The sequence below is a fragment of the Choloepus didactylus genome, chromosome 10 (assembly GCF_015220235.1).
Source record: "Choloepus didactylus isolate mChoDid1 chromosome 10, mChoDid1.pri, whole genome shotgun sequence".
Lineage (NCBI taxonomy): Eukaryota > Metazoa > Chordata > Mammalia > Pilosa > Megalonychidae > Choloepus > Choloepus didactylus.
Window position 1 is genome coordinate 95,314,396 of NC_051316.1, and position 19,640 is coordinate 95,334,035.

The 19,640-nt window shown below is 46.2% G+C and overlaps 1 protein-coding gene across 4 annotated transcripts in view; it reads right to left on the reverse strand.

The window, feature by feature from the left end:
- MVB12B (multivesicular body subunit 12B) overlaps positions 1-16,961 on the reverse strand; it is a 226,106-nt gene extending 209,145 nt beyond the window's left edge. For 2 of the 4 annotated variants that reach the window (XR_005219090.1, XM_037851010.1), the window contains exons 1-2: positions 16,649-16,959; positions 4,431-4,553 (exon numbers count right to left, since the gene is read on the reverse strand). Coding sequence is in view for 3 of the 4 variants with exons in the window: in XM_037851010.1 (XP_037706938.1) it covers positions 4,431-4,553; positions 16,649-16,723 (198 nt within the window). In the remaining variant the exon portion in view is untranslated. Of the gene's footprint in view, positions 1-4,430; positions 4,554-16,648 lie in introns of those variants that run through there. The other 2 variants (XM_037851011.1, XM_037851012.1) reach the window with 2 other exon arrangements.
- Between the last annotated feature and the right edge of the window lie 2,679 nt (positions 16,962-19,640).

Genomic DNA, 19,640 nt, shown 5'->3' on the forward strand with positions numbered 1-19,640 from the left:
ATCATGCATTATTAAAAGGATGAGCTATATCTAAATGTGTTGATATGGATCACTGCCCATAATATATTAATTTTTTAAAGTTACAAGAGTATAAATATTATCATCCTATTTGTGTTTTTCAAATATGTTTTTAAAACCCACAAACACACATACATATCCCAAAACTTTTTAACCCTGAATCAGGAAAGGCTACAAAACAACAGGAAAAGCTTTCACAGCCCTTCCTGAGAAAGACTTTTGGTGACCACACTTAAGAGTTTAAGAATGACTATTAACTTAGACCAATAGTTCTCAAAGTGTGGTCCCTGGGCCAGCAGCAATACATGCAAATTCTCATGTACCACCCCACATCTACTGAATCAGAAACTCCAGAGGTGGGGTCCAGCCATCTGTGATTTAACAAGATTCTGAGACTGGCTAAAGCTTGAGAATGCCTCACCCAGACTTCTGGAACAGTCACTGAACTAGCGAATAATCTGTCTTTTCAGGGTCCCAGTATAGGAACGACTCCTGTGTGTAGGATGGGGTTTCTCAGGAATGAAATGGAGGAAGCCTTACACTGGAGAGAGGAAAAAAGAAAAAAAAAATCTCCTACCCTCTTTAAAACTAGAACTCAGTTTGTCCTCGACTCTACGGCAGTTCTGACTGCATCTCTGGAATAGGAAGAATGAAGGCAGACCAAAAGTAAAGCAGCAGGCTGGGGAAGTAAGGGGTCTCAGAATGAACCTGGGTCTCAGCAGCAGTTGTCAGACATTCTTTGAGTTTTATTCTCATTTCTTCTCTTTTCCATTATCCTCAATGTTTCAGAAAAAAATCTCATTAAAAGTCAGTCTGGTCTCAGCTGTTCTGTGGTACACCAGGGACGGACACAGAAGGAGCAGAAGGGAGAGCAGTGCCCAATACCCACAGAGGCCAGAATGGTGGGAGAAGTAGTTGCCAGGCTAGCAGGGCAGTTATACCAGCCAAAGGACAATCCCACAGATGTCACCAACAGTAGGAGGCGAAAACCAGAACTGAAGCACGCTTGAGGCAGTACCCTGGGAAATGCTCAGAAAAAACTGTGGACAGACACCTGGCAGGTTCTAGGGTTCAGAAGGAAGGGAGTAATTTCTAGAAGGAAGTTGGTAAGAGATCATGCTGTTCATAACTTGGTATTTAGCACGAGAGATGGATAGATCTGGGAAGTTAGATTTGAAAGATAAAGTCTGTAAGGACTTCTTTTCAAAGCACTCATCATAATTTTATTTTATATTTATTTGGCCAATCATTTGTCTTTCTTCCCCCTCTAGACTACAACCTTCCTAAAGGCAGGAACTGTGCATGTTTTTGCTCACCACTGTATTCCCAGCTCCTAGCTGGCACGTAGCAGGTACTCAAAATAATAGGCTGGGTAAATAAACAATATTAAATTAAAACACTCTGGAGTATTTGATTATTCTCACTTTCTCTGTATTGTTGATGTTTTGTTTTGTTTTTGCCAAAAAAAAGTATATCGAAGAAAGATATTTCCTTTTTGGAAAGAAAGAACTGTCTCATAATATAGAGTTGCAGCATTGGTCTCTAAATTATAAATGCTCATACAGAAAGGCAAATGGATATAAGGTAAAAACTATTCTCTGGAAACACATGGAAATACACCTAACAATGATCACTAATGTCCAGCTTGATGACCCTTGATCGATACAACATTCCAGGGCAACTTACAAATCAATGATTAAATTAAGTTCAGAGGAGTTTTAGCACGAAGTGCTTCTTACGGCATCACAATTTTTTGAACACTGATCATCCACATTTGATGAAACAGCACGCACTACCTTTACCAAACGCCAGGCGTCCATAACACAGAGTCACTACACCAGGCACTGACACATGGGAGCCACCCCCATCTGACAACATGGAGCATCAGCACCCATCACTCCAAGATCTGAGAGTGTGGCTGCAAAACAGGAAGGGGAGACTATTTCAGAGACGATTACAGAAACAGGGACAATAAATAGAGAAGTTTAGCAAATAATCCCCAGCTTCCCGGCCTAACAAGCCTCCCCTGACCTGGAAAGTCGGGACATAATAAAATTAAATTTTTATAAATGGACATTTGGCATCTTCTACTTCAAGTAGTAAGTAACAGGGTCTAGGCTTATATTAAAACCGTTATGTTACTAAGGATCGGGGCCGAACTTGCAGGGCTGCGTGATCACATTACTTAAACTATGCATAGGGAGAGATGAATTCTACAGCAGATATGACAGGGTGATCTCACCACAAACTGCAGCAGGGCTTCCTCATTTCTGCAGCCAGGCCACCATGAAACACCTTACGCTTTGGTTCGGATGTTGACAATACAAATTCCAGATAAAAAGAATGGGAAGTACTTCTCCTCGCCCCCTTACTCCCATTCCCCTTGAACTCAGAATCAGTCCTCTGGGGAATGGCATGCTCATCTGAGAACAGTCCAGAGGTCAATACAAAGAGTTGACCCTCACCTCTCTCCCCAAAAGGGCTTTTAGAGGGAGCTTGGGCACTCTCCACTCTCGGTCGCCTGTGCGGAGGCTGGGTAATTGCCAGGCTGAGTATCTCAAGCGAGCCCCTTGCCCTGCTCACCTTTCACTATAATGCATGGTACAGCATAATCATGAAATGTGCTTATTAATTTTACTCATTTGACACTTCACTCTTCTGCCCCGAGCTAGATGTTAGGAGAAAATGATAGGGATAGATGCTGCTCCTGTCAGCCTTACCAAGATGTTCAGAAAACCAAACTATCAAAGGCCGTCTGCCACCCACCAGCCAAGCATTCAAGATGACCCCAAAGTACAGACAGAATGTTAAAGAGACAGATCAACCAAAGAGAACAGCAAGAAGATGGGGAGACCCCTGCCCTGGGGGCTGAGCCCGTGTGAGCCTTCCCCAAGAGAGAGAGCCCTGAGCCAGCACTCCCACGGATCTCGAGTTCTAAGCCTCTGCCCTGATTCATGACTTGCTGCTTCATATCTAATTCATCAGAAGACACTTTGGCTTCTCGAATCAGGAACATTTTCATTAGCTTCCCCAAGAGTTTTATGGCACAAAGCCAAACCTAATGATTCTATTTTATGGAAAGTTATATATTCTAACAGTGCTTTGAAGTCAGGGGGCAGGTAAGAATCAAAAAAGATTGCCTCATTCTCTCAAACTCTAAAATGTTTATAAGATTTCAGACAGTTAGGTAGGACCCAGCACTGACTGATCCAATATACATGCCTTTGAAACAGTGGGTCTCAATAAGAGTCGGGGTGTATTTGCTCCCCACTCCCATCCCCCAGGAACAATGGCAATACCTGGAGACATTTTTGTTGTCACAACTGGAGTGGGGGTACACTACTGGCATCTAGGGGATAGAGGCCAGGGATGCTGCTAAACATCCTACGAACCACTGGACAACCTCCCCACAATAAAGAATTATCTGACCCAAAATGTCAATAGTGTTGACACTGAGGCATCTTCTGGACCAGGTACCGCATCCCTCCCAGTAGTCCTGGGACATCAGACATTAATACCTGTAAGCACAGCTTTCTAACCACTGTGGTAGATTTTCATTGCTGGCTATTGAGACTCACATTATGTTATTCTTACGTATTTTTGTCGCACATTTTCAATGAACCAGATAAAATGTGATCATAAAATGAGGAAGTAAAAATAAGATAACCTTAGAATCTCAGAACACATGACAACAGTCAATGTTAATTAAATCCTCCCAAAGTTTTTAAGCTCCACCTAAAATTGGAATTTATCTGTTGAAAAAAAAAATAACTACTTCCAACCATCAATACTGCTAAACATCACTATGGGTGTGTGCTGAAAAGGAAAGCCAAGGAAAAATGCCTGCTGATTTGTGGTGGTACGGTCAGTGAGCACACTTCTAAGAACTAGGGCTCCATCATTTCACCTCTCAGAGATGCGGCTTTTCTCATCAGCAAAGTGGAGATAAAAGCTGCTAGCCCTCCCAGCCTTCCAGGGAATTGTGAGAGCTAAATGAGTTCACAGGTAGGAAGATGCTTTGTAAACTGTAAAGAGCTACACAAATGTAGAGGGATATGACAACCACCAGACGTCTTTCATAGACTCTTGGATCCGTTTCGTGAAATGTCAGAACTAGAAGTGACTTTGAAGATCAACAAATCCAACCCTCTAATGTTACAGAAGGTGAAAATGACCATCACAAAGGTCAAGCCACGGGGAAGGCTAGGGAACACCCAGCCAGGACCAGAACTCAGGTCTTCTGATTCCCAAACCAGGTCACTCCCCATTCCTTCTCATTACTGATGCCCCCTGCTTAAGTTCCTAGAGGGAGGAAGCATATCTTATACACAAGGCTCAGAGAGTTTTGAACACAGGAAGTAAATATTTGTTGAATCAGTAAACAAAATGTACAAACTAATGTCCTGACTTACTACATCATAGCCTGTCGGGGCTCGGTTCCTAGAAGCAACCACCCCCACTCCCGTGATGGGGTCCATTGATGTTTCTGGCAAGGCTTCTGAAAGGTCTTTAACTTCAGGCATGGTGGATTTGTCCTGGTTCAGAAAAGGAAAAAGAAAGCACAAAATTCAAACTTAACATTTAAAGTGAATAATACAACGTCTCAAACAGATAGAACCAGAATCCTGGAACAAATACCTGAGTTCAGCTCCACATACCTGAACTGGCTGAAGAGGCCTTGACCTTACCTCTAGCCATTTATTCAGATGAAAAGTTCCTATCACCTCTGGACCCTGCTCATCTCAAGTTAGCTTTGAACACTCAGCTAACACGGTTCGTGAGGGCTTGTCCCTGCTCTGAGGAGGTAATTTTGACTTAAACCCAAGGGTAAACCATTCTTTACTCTACCGTACAGCTGCCTGATTTCTGAATAGACTGGAGTAGCTTTCCTGAGGAGAAATCAAATGTGACCAAGTCAGTCTACGAATCCCTTACATTCTCTCTTTACGGACTTCCACAGCCTCTGCCGTGACCAGGGTTAGACTATTCAGCAAGTGGAGTTTTGCAAACATGCCAGGCAGGAGACAAAGGAATGGCGTTCAAGACCAGGCTCCATGACTTACTAGCTGGTGACTCTGAGCAAGCAATGTATCCTCTTTGAGCCTCAATTTTCTCAACTATAAAAAGAAGTCATGATACTGGCACTGGCAGAGCTGTTAGGAGAACTAAGAGTCCATGTAAATGAAGGGCCTGGAGCAGTCCCTGGCACACAGTAGGCATTCAACAAAAAAGCCTGTCAGACCAGTGAGGTTTGGAACACACAAGTCCAATGTAACTGGAGAGAAACAATGTAGGAACCATTCCCCAGAGGACTGGCAGATTCTTTTGTTATGTTTAACCCACCAGGTCATGTGGGTGCTTACTCAAAGCTAAACACTAACAATGACCATAATTCTTGCTGGGCACTTTGGGAGAAAGGGAGGGAAAACGGAATTATTATTCTGCTGCTGACTGCCTCTTGATGCGACCAGAGGAGACAGGTAGAATATAGAGAGCACTGGGTCTGGGCAAATGGAGTGGCAGTGTACCAGAAAGCAAATAAAAAAGGCAACACCTTATGTAAATGATCTTAAGTACTTGTAAAAGGACAAGCAGTGGAAAAGATCATGTTCAACTCCACCCCCTTCTGCAGCAATTAAATTCCACTGGCTTCAAGTCTGCCAGATCTCTCAAGGCTGGTTATTGCTTCAAAAGCAAACCAAACACCCTTCCTAAGTAGGCAGGCAGGAGGAATATTCTTACTTCCCAGTATTTCTGATTACTTCCCAATCAGAAAAGGCAGAAGCCATTAAAAAATGACTGTACACTTCTAAATAGGAAGAATCAAAATGCTGTACACAAGTCACCCAGGTAGTCAGTGGCCCCTGGAACCCACCCAAGGCTCCAGAAACAGGTTAGTCAATGCAATGAAGCCCAGGCCCCATCAAGGCTAGGGAGCACCTGGTACCAGCAGCACCATCTACTTTTACTTATGACAAAAGCTAAACTAAGTTATGCTTTACTTAATTCTACTGAAAATAAACTAAAAGGCCATGACAGGGGTAGGATACCACCCTACGTTGCTGCATCATTTTCTATCCTCAAATTTCATTTACCAGGCAGGCTTATCTGTATAAAGAACAGGGCCCAGTACTTCTCACACACAGTAGGTGTTAAACGTATGTATTGACTGAATATGCATGCACAGCCCAAATAAAGATGACTTAGAATTAAATATCAGCACCTGCATGATTCAATGCAAGCACTGATCAAGAAGTATCTTTACGTGAAAAATCCCGTATTATTGGTAACGTGAAAATAGCATTGTGGCAGTTTGCAAATATTGGTACCTGCCATTGGTTACCAAAATGCTCTGCAATTAAAAACTCATTAACAGAATATATGAATTCTGCCAGTGCTAAAATATCATGCTGTGAATTTAATCAAGAATATGTGAGGTGGGTCTTTTTTTAAAGATAATACTGCCTCTATCCATCTCAGAAAAGGAAGGAAGGAGAAGGAGAAGGGAAAAGAGGGTGGGAGGGAAGTAGATTAGCCTGGGAAGAAATAAGAAATATTTTATTTGCTGGTATTTTCATGTTCTCAGATCACAATACCCTCCAGAGATAATGATGACAATTGGCTCTCTTTTGCTCTGAGCCTGCTGACATCAACTGCAGCAGGGTAAATTCACTCCTAAAAGAACGATGCTGTTCCCAGAATGCACCAGAGAAGGCAGCCCAGCAGCAGATTTCAAGATGGCTGCAGGCTGCCTCCCAGCTGAGGCAGACAAAGGAGCCAGCCGGCCCGAGCCTGTGCGTGTCAGAGCCCAGCCTGCCGGATGGAGCCCGATGAGCAGAGCATTAGCACAGAGCATCTCGGACGCACGCCTTTTCCTTTCCTTTTTTTTTCCCCCAGTTGCCATGCCCTGGGGATCAAGGCAGCCTTTGTGAAATATAGACAAATGACTTCTCACTGTGCGGGGCTGCAGCTCCGGCTCCGCAGTGGAGGAAGCACCACCACCAGCAAAGGAAGCTTTTAATGAGAAACGCCCAAGATATCCATGGCAGAGGCAATCACTCAAAGAAGCCTGCCCTGAATTACATATTTTCTGACTGCAAATTACTTTTAACAGCATCTCTACCGTCACTTCAATTGACCTGCCTAACAAAAGGCCATTTATTAACTAGCATTCCACGTTTTCCAGGCTGTGTGGAGCCTCGAGCCAGAAGGGATGGCACCGCTGAGTACTCAGCCGCCTGGGGTCACAGGACAGGCCTCTGTGAAGGGGAATAAGAGGCCATTAGAGCAAGCCTGCCTGAGCAAATCTCACAGGAGAGGGGGAAGAGGGGAGGAAGGGAGCAGGGTGTGAAAGATCAACACTAGCCTGTCTGGTAAGAGGCAATACTGAAGTAAAATGCCAAGTATCTTTAGCAACTCCTGGGTTCATCTTCAGCAGCAACTCATCCAGTATCCATCTCAAAACCCTACCTGCACACAAAACACACTAAGACAACATTGCATTTGTCCAATACCTTGCACTTCTCAAAAAAGCCTTCACGTGCATCGTCTCAACTGATGCTCACATCAAACCTGGGAGATCACTAGGTAATGTTATTCCTATTTTTATAGGAGAGAAAAGCAAGTCCAGAGTTCTCTGATGCCACACAGCTCGGCAGACAACAGAACCAAATGGAATCTCCAATTTTCTTTCCCAGTGTGGTCACTTTCCTTTACACTACGTGAAGAGAGATCGACATCCCATCCATTCAAGAAAGCGGTTCCAACACTAATTATATTTCAAAATGCCGAAGCTCTTCTGTTTTTAGCCACAGCCCAATAAGTCAAGCAAGGGGGAGAAAAGTACAGAAAGATAAAAGTAACATGGGATTAATTTTCCTCGCACCTTGGTTTCAAGACTCAACATTTCTCTCATAAATAATTTACAACAATAAAAATGAGCTAAGGCCATGTTTGTGTGGGATGGAGGTAAATTTAGGCCTAATGAGGGAGATCCAAGTGCTGCACGGGAGGGAATAGGTTGATCTATTGCATGATGCGAGCAGGATCGACAGCACACAGGGGCCCCATTACCAACTGGAAATCGCTGGGCCAAGCAGGAGGGGGAGCAATGGGGGAGACTTCTACCATCCCAGCTGTGGCTGCAAGGAAGGTCTCAACAAGGAAAGCGAAAAGTTGCCCCAGTATTTAGAAGACAAAAAAATGGATATTGAGATTTTTCAGAACTAGAGTATTGGGCTAACCTGAAACCAAGTCAGTTCTTAATAAATGTCAGGTAAGGAATGAAGGGGTTGGTGGCACCTGGGAGTCACGTCTGCTCTTGGGCATGGGGAGTGTGGTGGTGAAAGTGACCCGGAGCTAGTCCTCCTGGTTTAGCCTCACAAGTAGTCTGGACCCAATCCCCATCCTAATCTTTCCCCCACCAAGTGCAAGTCCAGTCTCTTCTGGATCATTTCCAAGGCAGGGGGCTGCAGAGTCTTGCTCAGGGCAGCCCATCCCCACAGTTGCCCTGAGTGGGCTCCTCCCTAAGGCAGGAAAATTGTGTGCACGTGTATATGTGTGAGCATGGGCATGTGTGTGCATGTGTGCGTATTGGGGCAAGATGGGGGAGGATTATGGCGAAGCACACTCACCAAGCCAGGAGGATTCTTTCCCACCGTGCCACGCTACTGTGCAGCAGCGCTGGGTGGGAGGAGGCCTGCTTCCTGCTTTTGCCTACAACGCCACGCACAGCATGCCTCGGGGAGGCCCCAGCTCCCAGCACTGCAGCACCTCGCCAACGCCGTCATCCCGGGTTCACAGAGAAGCGGACTTTGACTAAAAAGCCCCTTCACACAGACAGCACACTGCTCCCTTGTAGCTGATCAAAGAATTACTACAACAGTGTGCTTAATCCCTAAAAATCAGCAGGGCTGGGTTTAACTGATGTTGAACATTGTTTCAGAATCAAAGGCGTGCCTCCCCGCCCCAGGACGGGTGAAAGCTAAGCTACTCTATCACAGTTGAAAACTCAGGGGAACTTTGATATCATCTCTGTTTAGTTTCCATGGCCCTGGTGAGTCTGGGGTTTATCTCATTTTATCAACTCCGTACTGAAATCAAAACCCAGCTAACAAAGCTTGGACCTCTCTCCACCGAGGCCCTTTAGGGTGGCAAGGTGCGGGCTGAGGAGTTTAAAGTGCTTTCAGGGGCCAAAATCTGCAGGGGCAGGGAGTGCTGCCTTCAAAGGACAGGCAGCGGGCAGCAGGCACAGCAGCTAGCCTCCCTGCCGCGGCCAGGCAGGCAGACACAGAAGCAGCGCCAGCACTGCTCGCCAGGGCTGAAGGCATGACTTGAACACAGCTTTTGAGGGGAGTAATTTCAAAGTAATAAGGGGGCAGGTTAAATTGGACTACTATAATTGAAATGACAAAACCAGTGGTTTAATTAAATCCCTACAGAAGAACAAACTTGTGATCAGCTTGTTTGAAATCCAAAGTCAAGGGCACAAAAGATAAAAACTGTCTGCCCACATCTACCAGCTTGTGGGTTTGGGGAAGGGAAGTGAATAAATATTTCACTTGCCAAGGAAAAGAGCACAAGAGCAGCGCTGCCACTGAAAATGGGCTGCCCCCCAGTAAGAGCTGCTCCTCTCGCCATCATGGAGTAGTTCTCTGCCTGTTCCCAAGCGGCAGCGATGGCCTATAGGAATTCGTGCCCCATTCTAGTGCCCCATGATTACTGGCACCTTTCTGATGACACATCAAAAGCAAGAGATGAAGGACACTGACCTGTCCCCACAGGAGGGAGCCCATGGCTAGGCTTCACCAATGCGTACCGTAACATATACAAACACACCATCTGGGCCACCTCCATGCAATAAAGGCCCAGAACCAGTCCACAAAGGCTGCAAGCTAAGAGCAGAGTTCTGTAGCACCTAAGTGAATAGCCAGCTGGTTCTCAGGCCACCCACTGGGGACAGTGCCCAGGTGGAGAGGTGTCCACTGTGGAACTTCAAAACAACTTCCCCGCATCTCCTCTACTTCGGTCTGGACAGATTAACCGGTGATCAAAGTCAAATCACTGACAAATGCTGTTGGGTACTGTCAGGTGGCACCAGGTCACCGGCAGCTGGGAAGGTCACTAAGGTACTGGAGAACTAAAGCAAATATTTTTCTAAGCTCTCTTAAATCACAAAGAATTTTCCGGTGAGGGCACTAACAATTAATTACAAGCACTTTCTTTTTCCCCAGTAAAGGTCTGCTTCTCCAAACAGAAGAATCTGGCGTATTAAGGCATCCATTCAATCTGACCTACGTTTATATTTACACTACCCCTTTTATCACAAAACACAGACTTTTTGTAAACCATGTGAGGCAGGCCTAGGGTTCAGATTGTTGCAGCCTGTAAGGTGCAGTGCCTGATCTTGGAACTCATTCTCCAAAAATAAATCCAGGATCAAGTTCTACAGCAGTGCCTTAGATAAAGCCCTGCCTCTTACTAAAACCCTGCCTGACTGCACAAACCAGGGAACCTTGCATGAGGGAGGCACATTCTTCAATATATGTGTGAACCCCACTCTAACTTGCCCCATGATCACTGCGACTGAGAGTCATCCCTACCCATCAGGTCTTGCCTGGCTGTGCAATGCTGTCCATCGGAAAACAGGAAAAAGGAGGACCCCAAGAAGGTAAATGCCACATCTGGGACCAAGAATGCCCTATAAATAAAACCAAATCCCAAGAGGCTTCAAGAATGTTTACTGAGGTATGTAAGACAAAGTCACACCCTTGCGTGCCTGCAGAGCACAAATACCCATATGCCATTTCAACACCAGAATGTGCCCATAGGCTAAAATCATCAGAACAACCTGACCTGAGACCTGGCTTCAAGTGAGTCAGGTACATAACACAACCATCACTTCATATGAGTCCCTGACTGTTACACAGATTTTCAGAGTTTATTTTCATACATTTGGTCATCTAATCCTACTACCTGTATGCTGATGACTTCCAAAATACCTTCACAGCCTGACTTTTCTTCTGAGACTTCAGAGGTATCTATCTAGTGCCCTGTTGGGGCACATGTCCCCTCGACACCTCAAACTCAGGTGACCTTGTCATATTCCCCCTGAAGCATTCTCCTAATAGGACCTGGCACATAAGAGTCAGTCAACAGATGGTTATGGAGAACATTTGTGCCTAGCACTGAGAGTACAGCAATGATGAAGATGGGAAGTCCTACATTCTAGAGCAGTGGTTCTCATACTTCAGAATGCATAAGAGCCACCTAAAACCCTCCACCAGAAATGCTGATTCAGGAAGTCTTCAATGGGACCCAAGAAACTGCAGAAACAGCTGGTCCACAGTCCAAACTTTGAATATAGGACAGTAGGTACTCATTAAGTATTTGACGAATGAATGAATGAAAGGATGGATGAATGAGTGAATGAATGAACCTGAAGGTAAACTTCCTTGGAGAAGAGCCACAGGGAGGCTGAATGGTATGGCAGAGGGAGAGTGCAAATCAAAAAGACCTAGGTTCTAGTTTCAGCTCCACTACGTGCTCAGTGGGTATCTAAACTGGTCATTTCATTTCTTGGAGCATAGGATGTAAAAGCAGAATATTTACCCTGAGGTACTGGAAGGGTCAAAAGCAAGTGTTCCTTGCAGGTGGTAAATGCTCTAATAATCATTAGTTGTTAAAGGAACAAATCCTAATCTTAGGATGGAGACCTGAGAAAGGAGCCACCAAGAATGATGCCTTTTCTTCCAATAACAGTTTGTACATGGTGGACCTGTATAATCATTTGTCACAACAGTCAAATCCATGGAAGCCCAAGAACTAGCCTCAGAATAATTCCCATAACCTCCCCGTCCCTGTCACAGGTCAGCCAAGAGCACCCGGTTCCTTCCCTACAGATACCCACTCCACCACTCAAAACCTTGGTCCCATTTCCCATTCCCACCAAACCTTCCCAAATGCCCAGCCAAACAGGTGCTGTCACTCAGAATCCTGGTATCATTCACACGCATGTTCTTAAGAGGTGCACGTGTGCACATACACACACAGCCTTATCTCCCAGAAAGTTATAACACACTTGCCCTAGCAGAACACAGGTTCATCAAAGGATTTATGTCCACCATAGTGCCTACCTCACAGTGGGTATTCAATAAATTGACCATGTATGGATGAATGGATAGATGGATGGATAGATGGATGACGTCCCTATCATTCCCTCAAAACTGCCTAAATTTCACTGCATTAAGACAGATATACAAAGCAGTAGGGGCAATAGTAGGAGCAGATCTGTCAGGCCCCTTCCAGTGAGAGCCCTATGCTGAAATCACCAATTGTGCCGCTCAGGACAAACACCACAATCCCAGCAATGAGCTTGTCTGCAGCAGAATGGCGATGGATCTGACTCAGTTCAACCAGGCTAGATGAAGACCTGGCATAGGCTAGTGGGTCTCGGGGCTGGCTGCACAGAAAAATGCCCTGGGGAGCTTTTCTAAAACTACCACGGTCCCATTCCCAACCCCCCAGGTTCTAATTCAATTGTTTGGTATTGGGGCTGGGACTGGGTAATGCACAGCCGAGGATAAGCACCACTCTACTGAGTGATACAGCAACGAACAAGATTTGATTTCCTGCCCAAGGAGTTCACTGCGTGGAGGAAATGGCCTGAAAGAACAGGAATACAAATGAGGGCACAATTCCTTCTGCCTGGTGAGCCAAGGAGACAAGAGGGAAGAGGTGAAACTTGCACTGGTCTCCCTGAAAGATGGAGGGTGACGAGAATGACAGTACTGCACAGCATCAACAAAGGCACAGTGCTGTGAAAAAACACGGACTGTTTGGGGAACTGTGAGTAGCAGATGGGCTCTTAAACAAGCTTATGAAGTGTTTAAACAAACAAACAAACAAACAAACTAAACTAAAACCAAAACCCATGTGCAGTTCTCTGCTATTTCTAAGGTCTAGGCAATGATGTGTATCTACAGGCAGGAGCACCCCAGTGGTCTGAGGAAGAGATTCCTGGATAATTCATTCCCGTTTTCTCTGCTGTAGCGAAATGCTTTCTCAAGCCAATGCCACTTCCTTCAGAGCCCACGCGGCCTCCTTATGCCATCAGCTCGGTGGGGGAAGTGGAAGAAAGTAGAGGAACAGACAGGGCACAAGCTTTGGAGTCAGAGGAACTCAAGCTTCAATTCCAGCTTTGACACTTATTCATAGCTGTGTGACCCCGGGCAAGTTAACTAAACTGGGCCCAAGTTTCTGCACCTATAAAATTGGAATAATAGATAATATTTTCTCACAGGGTTATAATGTGTGTAAAGTATTTACAACTGTAGTTCTCAAATTTCACTAAGCACAAATAAGTACAACCCAAGGTGTCTGCTAAACATGCAGGTTGCCAGGGTCCCTTCCCCAGAGACTGTAATTCTGAGATCTGGGTATGAGGTCCTGGAACTTGCTTTTTTAATGAACACTCCAGGCTCATTAAAAACTCATTTATTTCTCTCTTCTAAAGAATCGGGATATTCTTCTGAACATTCTACTCTGCTGACCAGTATGTGACACGCCAGTGTGTTTAAAAATACACACATGCACAGACGGAACTTGTGATGATTCTAATCACAGGCCCAATAAGACGGCCCCAGTCCTCTGGAAAGAGTGCCTACAAGGTTCCCATGTGTGACCCCCGGGCTCCAGGCTCATGGGCCTCTCACATTTCAGCCTGGACAAGCCCCTCATCTCAAGAGAAGTATGTCAAGTAATCCAAACACATGGCCACAAGATGTCCCCAACAAGAGATATAATGTTAAGCACACCATGCAGTGTGGCTCTACCTCCCAAGTAGATGGAGAGAGGAGACCTAATGCCCAAGAGATATAATGTCAAGCACACCGTGCAGTGTGGCTCTACCTCCCAAGTAGATGGAAAGAGGAGACCTGATGCGGCATCCCCACTGCAAACAACACAGACAAACAGGGAAACTAAAATCCCCAAGGGCTGCCTGGAGAGCATAAGAACAAGGAAAGACAGTGGGGGCAGATAAATGCTGGCCAGGAAGGGCCTCAGGGAGGGAGGACAGCCCAGGGAGAGGCAGTGCATTAAAGAAACCCAGGCCTCCCCTTGCACAGCCCAGCTTGCACAACTCAACTGCAGCCAACTAAATACAGTGTTCTCAGACCAACCACATCCAGCCATGTAGTCATTTGTTATCTTCATCATCATAATAGCACTTTTAACATTTTCCTATGCTTTACTCCAAAGCCATCATTACTTTCTAGTGTGGCAAGGACATCACCCTTTGAGCACGAAGCCTTGAGCACTTCCACCCGGCTACGGCAGAGGGGCCAATGCAGTCCAGATTCTGATCCTACCAAAAGCAGATCTGCCATGAAATTTACAGAGCTTAAGCTTCAGGGCCCCTCCTTGCAAGGCTCTGGATGGAGCTCCAGCAATATGTTCATGTGTTTTGTAAAATATGCAAAAGTAAGATATTCTTGTATTCTTTTTCTTATAGCACCACATCCTACCAAATGTATAAGCATCATACTCACAAAACCAAGAAGTGCCACTGGATCCCACTTAAATTTAATGAACACCTCCACCACTGGCAGTATGAAATGCAGTCACATACACTGTGGCATTCAGTCTTCCCAACTACCTTCTGGGTTTTATTCTTAAATCACCCTTAAAAATAAGGAAATGGGGGCTCAGACAAGTTCCATGACTTGCCCAGGGTCACTTGACTTCCATGAGGCAGAGATTCAAACCCAAATCCCTGAATTTAAACCCAGAGTTCTTTCTACTATAGCATCATATTGTAGTCGCCCTGATAAGAGCAAAATAAAAAATGCCAACAAAAAGTGCTCTTAATAAAAATAATAAAGCTACTCTTCTGATTAATCAGTTAACATGGAGCTTGAAGTATTTCCTTTGCTTCTTACCACAGTCCTGTGAGATAAGTATCATCATTAGCATCACTACACAGATGAGGAAATTAAGGCTCAGAAGAGTTAATTTGCCCATGAGCACACAGGAAGTTGGAAAGCCAGGACTTGAACTGAGGTCTAATTTTAAAACCCTTCCACTTAACCACTGCACAGTATTCCAACTAGACATGGGGAAAGCCCACCAGTGGGATGAAAGTGGGGCAAAGAAAATAAAAATGCCTTTGTGTGAATCAGGAGTATGGCCTAAAGGCTCCAAAGAGTGCAAGCTAGAAAGAAGAAATGAAAAATGTGGATTGGAGAAGATGCTTCTAAGCTCAAATAAATCGGTAACTGCCATGCTAACAACTTCACCTGGGTCTTGGTGCCCTGGTCCTAGCAGAGTCCCCATCTCTCAGAGATCTTATTTAAATATTTTGAGTGTGGTACAATACCTCAAAATATCCTGTGTCAGGTTTTGATTTCTAGCAAACAAAAGAGGTATCCACCCTCTCCTGTAACTAACCTTCCAAGTACACTGGGTTTTCTAGTTACTCTAGGTTTCCACAGAGGTTATCTCCTAACTTTCCTAAGGCTTCTCTAGGGTAGCTGATAAGATGTCCTAGCTCTGTTAAAATGAGATGAGATCCAGCCAGCTGTCGAGAAATGTACAATGAGATTATGTTGAGAAAGAACCACCAGAGACAGAGGGCCCCTAAAGAGGAACTGGCCTGCTGTCTGCTTTTGTGGCAAGAATTTGAGTGGCTGCTTCTGGGTTGGGTGGGTGGGGGGCAGCAGAGAAGGAGCAATAACCATTTGCTTTTTGTCGTCTCATGGTCTTCCTCTGTGTACTGAAGAGGTATTGAGAAGCAGGGAACAGAAAATACATCTTTAATGGTGAGAAAGGCGGGTAATCTAGGAACAACTGTATGTTGGTAACAAAGAAGACAAAGATGCTCACCAGTACACCTTCTTCACTTGCGCCTGTCTCTGAGGGTTGCTCTGGGTGCCCTGCCATTCTGTCCCCTGGCCCTAGGCCATAGCTCCTGCCCCAGCCCCTGGTGCATTAATCGCACTGGAGTTGCTGTGGGGTGCTCATCAACATATCCACCATCCTTCCTGGTACTCTGGACCTTAGGTGCCAGGCCAGGCCCTCACCTTGCAGACAGGTGCTCTAGGGTTTGGGTGTCCTCTCTACTGAGCCCAGGTCACAGAAGAGGCCATACAGATGATGCCAGGGGGTCAGGTGCACGCTGGTCTGAGCCCACGTGACCAGAGAGCTGGCCCCAAGACCAGGCCGGTCAAACAGCTGCCCCCCAGTGTAGGCCCAGGTGGCTGCGGAGGCCTTGGAACAGGTGGGCAGCTTCACCTCTCACACAGGTGGGTGGGGCCCCGAGGCCCCCCACCTGCCCCAGCCCTGGGAGCGCTGCGTGCACTCGGGTTCCTGAACTCCCTCTCACCTGCCCGCCGAGAGGCCAAGAACCAGACCGCGGAGCTTGGGTCCGGCGGAGGCTGTCTGGGCCTGTCCCCGCGGCGGGCCGGGCACGGAGCCCGCAGGCCTCGGCGCGGCCCGGCTCCTCCCGTCCTCCCGCCCCTCGGCCTGGGGCCCGCGCCCGCCCGCCCGTGCGCCCGCCCGCCAGTGCGCCGGGGCAGCAGGGCCGGCTTGGCTGAGCTTCCGCGGCGCTCCGCCCGCCCGGGCCTCACTTAACTGTTCCCCGCTGGGGCGGTGGCGGCTGCGGTGGTGGCGGGTCCCGGCTCCGTCTCACGCAGAAGCAGCTTCTCATCGCCCGGGAGGCGCGGGAGGGGCCGGGCCCGGGGCCCAAGCGGCGGGAGCCGGCGCCGCAGCTCGAGCGCGAGCCTCACCGGGGAGCGGCGGCGGCGGCGGCAGCGGGAGGGGCGGGGCGCGGCCTGGCGGAGACGGCGGCAGCAGCACGGCAACGGCGGCGCCCTCCGCGGGCCGCGGAGGTAGCGGCGGGCCGGACTCAGGGTCTCCTTGCTCTGGCGCTGGCTCTGGGGAAGGCGCCCGGCATCCGAGGCTGGCTCGGGCCGGAGGAGGGAGCGGGAGTCCCCGCGTCCGCAGCCTGCGCCGCCGCCCGGCCGCCACCCCGCCCCACCCCAGCCCCCGGCCTCACCTACGGCGCAGCCTGTTAGCCCCGGGCAGAGCCCGGGCTCACCCAGGGAGTCGTACGAGCCGCCGTTGGCCGGGGCCTTGTTGAGACCCGAGGCCAGCCTCCGACTCCCCTTCCCTCCGGGGACTCTAGGTCGGTGGGGCCTTGGGCATCCATTATTCTCCCCCCTCACGTTGGTCTCTTGAGGGACCCCAGCCCAGTCAGCTCTCCTAGGCCTCATACCCTGAGAAGTCCTTCAGGTCAGCCTTAGATCCCTGGAAGCACCCACCCTAATGGGACCTTAGATAATCATTACACACACGCAAATTGGCCCTTTCCAGCCATCCACAGCCCAACCAGCCCTTCTAGGCCTTCCAGGGACCCTCAACCCGCCTCGCCTTCCTAGGTCTCACTGAACCCCGGGCCATTTCCTCGGCTCAGCTCACTCCAGCTCAAGAGACCCCACCACCCCAGATCACCTAACCAGACAGCGCTCACCCAGTTCCCAAACCATACTGCTAATCCCAGGGCTCACCAACCTCTCAAGCTGACCACAAGCTCCTCCTAGCAATTTTTGGCCTTAAACGTGTTTGCTCCTCTGTTGAACAATCTACCCACAGAGGCCTGGAGCTAGGATAATGGTGCCAGCCTCAGGAAAGCATCTAGGGAGGGAGGTATAAGCAAATTTGCCTTGGAGTATCTGGGGAAAGGTAGGAGCCAACAGATAAACTGGAGCTGGATCAGGAGGGAGTCCAGAGCTTGATCTCTTAACCCTCAACTAGAGTGACTGGTAGGAAAGGCAGGAGCAGGCTCTGCACCCAGGGACCACCCAGCCCCAGCAGGCACCACAAGAAAGAGGCAAGGGTACTTTTTAAGGATTCTGGTCAGAAGGCTGAAGTATTTAAAACTGAGGATCAGGCAGGAATGATCAGCACTAATGTGCAGATGCATCAAGTCTGATTTTGACTTATCTTTTCCAAAATAACTGATTAAAAAAAAAAAAAAGGTACCAAGTGGAATTGGCTGTCACGGAACACATCCTGTGGGGAAGCCACACAAGTATGCGCATTCCAAGCATCTATTTCACTGAGAAGTGCCACCAGTTCAGATGGTTTTACAGGCAAGTTCTATCAAACAATCTCAGTGGTTATTTAAACTGTTATACAGCAAAGAAAAACTTTCATTTCATTTCCCTAGTTTAGCATAACCCTGATACCAAAACAGGACATATATAACACTGAAGAACAGAAATATAGATCAATGTAGAATGCTAGTCCTTGGAGAGTTTAAGATGTGCTCTTTGAAAACGGGGCTCTGTGGTCAAATAACTTGAAAAATATTGCATGCCATATATAGTCCACCTCTTGGAGATTCCCAATAAGAATTATCATATTGGTCTCTGTGAAGTCCAGGAGTAAAGAAACCTGTTTAGCTTATAGAACCTGGCATTTCCCAAACTCATCTTAGACTTGACCATCTTTTCAGAACTCACTGATTAATATATAATATTGAATCACTGCTGTAGACCAACTCACTTATGTATGTAGTGGTTGAAAAACTACTAAATACAATTTTAGCAATTCAAACTCAGCTTGTTGTAAAACAAATCAAAACCCACCATGATCCAGCAAGATTTATTCCAAAAGTAGAAGGATAGTTCAATATTAGAGAATCTATAAATTCATTATGTTGATAGATTAAAGGAAAATAAATCACATTATCAACAGGATTGGTGCTTTAAAAGTATTTGATAAACTTCAACAGCCAGTACTTAATAAGTTTTTTAAAACCTTTAATAAACTAGGAAGATAATTTGAATTTTTTAAAGGTCATTTACAAAAGCCACAAACAAACATATTTAACAGTGCCACACTAAAGTCATTCTCGTGTTAGAAGCAAAACAAGGATAATTTCTATAATTGCCATCAGTCTTCATGTACCTTAAGGCTAAAGTCAATGCAATAAGATAAGAAAAATAACTAATAAATATAAATATTGGAAAGAAAGAGACAATGTCATTATTTGCTCATGATTTAGTGTTTACCTAAAAACAAAACCAGAGAAGCAACTAAAATCTTAAAGACTTTGGTACAGTAGCCAGTTATAAGTTAAATATCAATATCAATGGTTTTCGTAAATGTTAAGGGAGAAGGTTCCTTTTCCATTTAGAGGGGCTTGCATTAGAGTAAGACTCCTGGCTTCTCTCTGCCCTAGGGGAAAAGCAGTGACTGACTGGTAAATTTGGGAGGACCAGAACAGATGCTTCTGAGTTCTCTTTTTGGATTTGGCTATCTGCAGAGAACAAATATTTTCATGTGGTTATGTGGTTAGTGGACCTGTTTCTGGGGCAAAGGGATACTGTTGTCCAGCACTTCCTGTTACTAGTAGAGGTAAATCTAGCCAATTCAGGGGGGAAATATAGCAAGTCTGCTTGGCTACAAATCAAAAGTTATGTTTTCTAATCAGCTTTATCAATCATAATGAAAATATTTTTCATTATATTTCAATATATATGAAATAATATATAATTCATATTATATAATAATGAAATAATAATGAAAATATTTTTATCTCCTCATGTCTCTTTCCTAAA